This window comes from Lucilia sericata, unplaced genomic scaffold (assembly GCF_015586225.1).
Source record: "Lucilia sericata isolate MDLA Ls3-8-SP2 unplaced genomic scaffold, ASM1558622v1 Contig000784F_arrow, whole genome shotgun sequence".
NCBI lineage: Eukaryota > Metazoa > Arthropoda > Insecta > Diptera > Calliphoridae > Lucilia > Lucilia sericata.
The window spans coordinates 114,547-122,817 of NW_023994778.1; the positions used below are offsets into that span (position 1 = coordinate 114,547).

The window sequence follows — 8,271 nt, forward strand, 5'->3', positions numbered from 1 at the left end:
GAATTAAAGAGGAAAACAATAGCTTAGTTCCTTCTGACTCTACTCGCTTAATTTCTCGTGACCCTTACAAACTTAATCGTTTAATTACAAAATAGTATTTGAACGAAAATTGTCGATTTCTGATTCTATATAGTATTCTGTGTCTTTTTTCCAAGTTACTCTGTATTTAAGTTTAATAAACTTTTATACCAACGCCTTAAGATATGCAACATTTTACTTGGGATTTTCAGTACATGTATTTCATGCATTCAATTTAATTTCTTATATTTTATAAAACAAATATTGTAAAATTAAAATATTTATATTTTTTTTGCAAGAAGTTGTTGGTTAAAACATTCTTCTTATTTTTATGAATCTTATAGAGAAAAATATGAACAGTAGGGTGACAGGTTATCCAACGTATGGTATTAATGCTCCTCCGGAATCAAAGATTTTGCCGCTGATTTCTTATATCGACGATAGGGATTGTAGCCAAAGGTATTTACCAATTGATTGGGTCGTGCCCGAAGCTCCTGTGTGGCCAATTGCTGTTGTTGCTGCTGATCATTTTGTTGATGCTGCTGATTATTCAATTGATGCTGACGATTTTGTTGCTGTTGTTGTGTGAGATTTTGCTGTTGTGGCAGGAAATTTCCTTGCGATTGCAAATTATTGCCGAATTGATTTGGGCTTCCCTGTCCAAATGGTGTACTCCCTGTCAGGGAGGACTGTGGAGAGAACCCGAATTGATTATCGGGTGTATATTGACCAGAATTCTGTTGTTGCTGTAGGAAACGTTGTTGTTGCTGTAGTTGAAGTGGCGTAAGCTGCCCTTGGCCTGGTCTTAAGTTATTGGGATACTGTCGAAAGGGTGTTTGATAGGGATTTATATTTGGACTATAGTCCTGTTGATAAGGATTCTGTAAACTGGCGGTGTACTGAAGGGATTTGGCAATAGCATCCGGGATGGGTGGTGGTGTTGGTATGTGAGCTCCTTCGGCACGAAAACCTATAATGTAGAATGTTAATTTATGTTTTAAAAACAAATTTAACAAATTATTGTCTATGTATGTATTTTGGCTGTAGTCAATCTAAACCTTTTTCTCTGTACTGCTTGATAACCGATAATCGTAACTCACCATTTTCATCAGCTATATAGCGTACCGTTATAGGTGTACCTTCCGGTGATGTATAGGAATATGAACCTTGAACAACTTGCGCCTCAACTGCTTCCCCTAAGCCCAAATTCTTAACATAACCCTGGGCCTGTGCCGTTGTACCATCACCAGCAGAATAGCCATAAGAGAAACTGCCATCATAGTTCAATTCATTCTGATATGCCGTAATTGGTACAAAATTTTGAGGATTCAGTTGATTATAATTACGATTGTAAATGTTCTATAAAATAATAAAAAATAAAATAATGTTACGAAAAAATATAATCTCCACTTACTTGTGGTAATATCGGTGAAATGGGTTGAAGTGTATTGAGTGGATTTAGTGTGTTTAGTGTATTGGGAAAGAGTTGTTGCGGTTGTTGCTGTTGTAATTGCTGACGTTGGCGCAGTTGTTGACGTTGAAACGGCGATTGTCGTTGGAATGGTGATTGATTGAAGAGTGTGTTTTGTTGACAGTGACATGTTTTCAGCAACAGTGTGAATGTCAACAAAAAGCCGGCTATGAGCTAAAGAAAAAAAAACAACAATTGAAAAAACATTTTTTTTGTTCAAAAATATATAAAATTGTTTTCTTGTTTACAATAAAACTTCTGAATTTTTGACCTTATATGTAATTGAAACATGTATGACAATGTGTTCAACTATGAAGTTTTTAATTTCCAATAAGGTATTTTTAAGAAACTAAAGTTCGAATAAAATTAAGCCATATTAATTTGTTTGTCACTGCCAAAATATCAGTAAAATTTTCATACAAATTATGTTTTAGAAATTTTTTATAAAATAAATATTTGATTATGAATAAAGCATTTAATGTCGGGCAAAACTAATTTAGACAGGATTACTTCACTCGGCAGATGTAGTATTTTGTAGTATTAGATCTAGCCTCTAGCAGTGAGAAATTTCAGGAGGTCATTAAGTTTTGGCCCTGATAGCTCACCAAGGTTGGATATAAAGTAGTTGTCAAAGAATCTCTTTTTCTCGGCAGTTAGATCAAGGCATTCGCAGAGAGGATGAAAGACCTGCGCATAATAGAAAAATAGAAGGTAGTGTCAATCTCTCTTTATTTTTTTAAATTCTACATCTGACATGCTTAAGGATTATGAAGTTTTCATAGAAATCGTTTTACCATATTAATTTGAAAAACTCCAGTTTTCTTTGAAGTTTGTATAAAAATTAAACAAAATTGAATAAATTTAACAAAATATTTGCATTTAAATTGAATTCAATGGTAAGATTAATAACATATTTAATATTAAACAGAAACTAATTATTTAAACAATTTAAACAGGAAAATATATTGAAAACTTGCAAGAAGATTTGCTAAAAGAGCTGGTGATGAGTTTGCTTTATATAAAAAACAATGCAATATCCACATTGTTAAAACGAAACTTGTCAAAGTGCAAATGTTTCCAGCATTACCTTCTTCTGTCTGGTCGACTAACGGATTGAATTTCCACGCAAACTAGACTATTCAAAACACAGAATAGACTAAAATTCAGCCTTTAGTACAGACTATATTCCTGAATACAGACAAGACTATTGTCCAGACTACAGACAAAACTTTAGTCCGGACTATGCTATAGTGCAGACTTAGACTAAAATATAGTCCAAATTATAAACTTGACCAGCCTATAGAATAAACTATAGTCCAGACTATAGACGAAACTATAGTCTACTTTTGTATCAATATATATATTTAAGACAAACTTTGATGGACCTGAAAGCTTTTAGTGTTACGAACCTCAAATTTTGCCAGAACTACATTGGCATCTAGTTGAATAATTGGAACAAATGGATAGTCATATATAGAAAAGTGTGATTTCATTATACGTTTATAGCAGAAAATTATAGCCGTAGTTTAGTCAATAGTCAAGTCTATAGTTTAGGGTTTATTCTAGTCTATAGGTTGGACTATAGTCAAAACTACAGTCCATATATGAATATAATAAACTCATTATTGTAATAAAAATAAATTGAAAAATGTCTTATTTAAATCAGTGTGTTTTCGTTATCAGTACGTCGCAAAAATTAATAATAGAATAAATCTAATAATAAATTACAAATTCTTCACTAAAAATTCCTAGGAACTTAGCATAATTTTTTAAAATATGGCAACGCTTTATTCAGTTTTAATAAAAAAGGAAACTTCAAAAAACCTTATTAAAAATTAAAATTTTTGATTGACACTACCTTCTTTATTTTTATCATGGACCTGCGTATCTACCTAGCACCCAATGTCGAATTATTACTGTCAGTAGCCTAGAAACATATGTATGTATATCCCGTCTATTCCGGATGATAAGCTAATAAGGCGACATAGACTTTGCCCTCTATATGTGACCAGAATCTATCTATTTTCGGGTTTTTGAAGAAAGAACCTGAGGATAATACTCTGGATAGAACCCAACAGAGTTGCTACTGAAAAGACGTTGAAGACATCCAAAGCAGATATTTTCCGGCTAGCTCAGTGGTGCCTATGCGAAGGGATCCATATAAGGGTAATGACAGTTTAATGAAAGAAGTGCCGCTTGGATGTCGAAAAACATTCTATATTGGCCGTATATTAAGAATATATAGTGTTCTACAGGCTGACATTATTGCAAATATTTCAGCCTGTTGGAAAGATGCGAGGACAAACTTATCCCAAACAACACCACAGTTAAGTTTTGAACCATCTGTATAAATCCTGGTAATATATTCGGTCGGTAGATTACCGTACACCACTCATTCCTATAAGGAACTCCGACTTTGAAAACGCACACAGTCCTTGTGTGAATTAAAGTAGTCGGCAGGCTTCAGATTAGGGGCAGTAGATTTAGAATACGTTCATACGTTCTTGATTTCCAACATCCAACATGAGTTAAGTCTCACATGATCTATAGATAGAATGTACTATATTGTGTTAAGAGCTTGTGAAGGACTAGTTCTTAGAGCAACTGTTATTCCAATGCATGCTGGTCTCTGAACTGCGTGTAGTTGTCCAGCAATAAATTTCTTTTTCCAGCATACAAGAGATTCATAGGACAAACGATAGCTGTGTACATCCATTTAACTATATTGGGAAAGTCCTCATTTTCTACCGAACATCTTACGACAGGTGTAGTAGGCGACTATTAATTTTCTGACTCTGTGTGGAATATTGACTTTCCATGACAATTTAGAGTCTAGGATAATTTGTAACTATTTAGCATTGTTTAATAAGGGAATTTCGCAATTATTTTACTGCTTAGAATTTTGGTCTTTATTATGAAGAGTACCAGTTCTGTCTTGCTGAGATTTACTCCAAGGCCGCTGTTAGTGCCCCATTTGTTAAGTAGCACCATTTCATTAGACAAAATAAAACTACTTATGCCTGGAAATATTCCTGGTACCAGCATCTCAACATCGTCGGCGTAAGCAACCACTTTTATCCTCATATTGTCCCGAGCAATAAAAATCGTGTTAACAACATTAAGCCGAAGTAAGGGATATTTTATGCCCTGTGGTGGGCCACATTCTACTTACTTGGACTTAACGCTGTTACCAAGCCTTGCCGTAACTCTTTTAGATTTCAGCATTGTAACTACCAGTTGCTGATATATTTTTAGTGAGAGCTTCCTGAATTGCAAAATCAGTTAAGTTATTCAAGGCACCTTCTAAGAAGATTGTCATAGGATATTATTTGTCCATCTGTCTGTATTGGTTTATGTGTGTCAGTCCGTCTGTATGTTTGTTAAAATTAATTCTCTGAAGACCCCAGGTACCTTTGGGACACTAATCTTCAACACTTAACACAGACATGCTTTCTAGAAGTTTTATATAAAAATTACAAAAATTGGACCGTAAATAACGGAGATATAAGCAAAATTTTGCGACAACCTCTGAAATCTCCTTAAAAATTCATATAGTAAATGCTGTTCTTGTGCTTAGTTTGCTTGTTTATAAAAACAAAATGGAGCAAAGCCGTGATTAAATGGAAACCTATAAAAAAGGACTTTTGGAATTTTTGAATTACATTGAGCATTGAAACACGAAGTTGAGCATGTAGATCCCGATGTAAATGAGAAGCTATAAAAAGGACTTTTTGATACTTTTCGTTCATAAACTGGTACTGTTTTAATCTTTTATAATATGAACCTAATAAACGCAAAATTAAAACAAGTAAGAAATTATAGTCGGGCGAGGCCGACCATATAATACCCTACACCTGTTACAAAAATATAATGTGATTTATTTGCCATAATAAAGCATTTAAATTGAATTGTACCTTGCCTCAGATATACATACATATTTAAGCCGTTTATTGTTGAATAAAATTGTGGACATTTAAGTGAAATTTTGATGGGGGCTTTTCATAGGGGCTAGGGTCATATGAGGACCTATTATTATGGAATTCGTGAGGGTCATCAAATCTTGTATAGAACTTGGTTTTTGCAGCTTTTTTCGAGATATGAGTATATTAAACATAATTATGAACTTAAAAGCCCTATTCGGCGGATTCAGTTGTATCATGTGCCAAATTTCATTGAATTATCTCCAAAATTGCGACCTGTAGTTTGATTACAAAGTTTAAAAGCCCTATTCGGGGGTTCAGTTGTATGGGGGCTAGGTGAAATAATGGATCGATGTTAACCATTTTCAATAGGCTTCGTCTACGGTACTATAAAAGATCATGTGCCAAATTTCATTGAATTATCTCCAAAATTGCGACTTGTAGTTTGATTACAAGGTTTACAAGCCCTATTGGGGGGTTCAGTTGTATGGGGGCTAGGTGAAATAATGGAACGATCTTAACCATTTTCAATAGCCTTCGTCCCTGTGACAATAGAAGATCATTGAATTACCTTCAAAATGCGACCTGTAGTTTGATTTCAAGGTTTACATGGACGGACGGACAGACGGACGGACATAGCTAAATCGACTCAGAAAATGATTCTGGGTGGGTATAGGACCAATATTATTGTGCGTTACAAACATCAGCACAAACCCAATATACCCTCCCTACTGAAGTGGTGTAGGGTATAAACACAGCATACTGATTCTGGTACTTTTTCGTCATTAAAATGATAAATTTTTGAGATGATATCTGAAATCCTGATGGGATGGAAATTTATAAGAGTTAACTTTTTGGTACTCTTTTTTTCTTCAGTTGGTACTTTTTGTATGTAAGACTCGGCACTACTGAATATAGAACTCTTACTTGTTGTTGGCTTAAAGTAGGGTCGAGCTTACAATAAAATTCTTCTAATTCTTCTAAGCTATTTGACGTTTATGAATACGATGTGAATAGGATTTCAACAAATTTTGGGTAATCAAATCATTCCCGAATGAGATGAGAAAATGAGATTCGATAAAAGATTTAAAAAAGCTAGCTCTCTAGCTCTTTGTGCTATACACCACTATAGTGGGAAGAGTATTATGCGTTTGTGCTCATGTTTAAAACACACAAAAATACACCCACCTTAAAGTATACCGATCGACTCAGTATCACTTTCCGAGTCGATTAAAGCATACCGTCTGTCTGGCTTTGTTATCCATGTAAACCTTAAAGTATACTGATCGACTCAGAATCTCTTTCTGAGTCGATTAAAACATGTCCTTCCGTCTGGCTTGTTGTCCATGTAAACTTAGTGCGCATTCTAAAATTTCAAGATATTTTTATAAAACTTCAACTTCAAACTACATTATTTCACCTAGCACCCATTCAACCAGGCCTTCTGATTTTGAATATTTAGTTCATAACTAAGTTAAATATACTACTATTTCTTCAAAAAACTAAGCACAACTAAGTTTTATATAAATGGCCATGCCGATTTTGGTATGATCGGTCCTTATTTAACCATAGCCTCCATAAAAACACACCTTTAAAAAATATCTTCAAAGTCCAAAATTTACTTATAACCAAGATGAAATTCAATATAACTATTTTTTTTATAAAAATACATTGCTCCTCCCACTTTTTTGAAGATCGGCCTATTTTTAACCCTTACTCCCATATAAGGGTCTTTTAGATAATTTGTTTTTCTTATGCCAATCAAAACGGAATTTTGAAAATAATTTCAATGAATTCTTTGTAAAATCTTTTGTGTTTTTTAATATCTTCGTGATACTTATCGAATTGTTATTTATAAAAAGAGTACTTCTTCTAAGGAATATTAAATATCAGCTACCATCCTTTTAGTCCTCTTATATTTATGTATTAAATAACTAAATTTTAATTATTAAAATTTAAACATTCACTTTAAAATTTACCCGATATTTTATTTTATCCATTAGATTAGCGTGGGATAATATATAACTACAATGTAATCAAATTGAATTAAACGCTTCTCAAATAAATTCACTGATAAATTGCGTAAAGAAAATTTCCGTTTACTTTCAAACTACTGATACTTATATTGTATATAGTATTTTTCACTTATTATTGGTGCGATTGTTAATGCCGGCTGTCGTTTGAAATAAAAACTAAATTAGTAACGTGAATATTTGACAAACTCGCCAACAATCATGTACTTATTTCACGCTCGACTAACGCGAAGCCTGTCTCTGACGTGATGGCTTAAAAACTTTTCTATGATGATTTCGTTTTAGACTTTATAGACGTATATATAATAAATAGCGTTTGAGTTAATTTCGCGTTAAATCCTCCAGTTAAACTAATTGTTGAAGTACAAAAAGAACGTGTATTTATATGAAATGAATCTATTTGCAAAAACGCATTTGTGGCAAATACGCAAAAAAAAAAAACTAAAACAGAAAAAGAATTTTTGCATAATTATGCATTTAGGCACAAAGCATAAGTAACTATAGTTACCCTGCATGAGTGCAGGGTGTGTGTGTATGTGTTTTTACTGCTTAACAATGCCACAACCTAACGAATACAAATTAAAAGTTGAAAATAAAGAAAAAAAACAAATATAGCGGTTTAAAAGTGCCACATGCGCGTTGTAATCTGTCAAAACATCATTTCGTATTAGAACAAAATCAATAAAGTTTTGCATACTTCCGGTTCTGTTCGGATGCTTCACAAGTTCAGCATCATTTCTGTTTAGAATTTTTGTTTACTTTGTATTTTTCCTCTGCTTTGATTTTTCAAGTTAATATAGGAAGGTGGATTTATAATTACACGAATAAA

The 8,271-nt window shown here is 33.3% G+C and overlaps 1 protein-coding gene across 1 annotated transcript; it reads right to left on the bottom strand.

Moving 5' to 3' along the window:
• Nucleotides 1-225: 225 nt before the first annotated feature.
• Nucleotides 226-7,776, bottom strand: LOC119608065 (signal transducer and activator of transcription C). The gene is made up of 4 exons (XM_037962325.1): nt 7,389-7,776; nt 1,433-1,663; nt 1,119-1,377; nt 226-988 (listed from the first exon to the last, which is right to left on the bottom strand). The coding sequence occupies exons 1-4, from the start codon at nt 7,407-7,409 to the stop codon at nt 408-410; spliced, it is 1,092 nt and encodes a 363-aa protein (XP_037818253.1). The 5' UTR covers nt 7,410-7,776; the 3' UTR covers nt 226-407.
• Nucleotides 7,777-8,271: the final 495 nt, after the last annotated feature.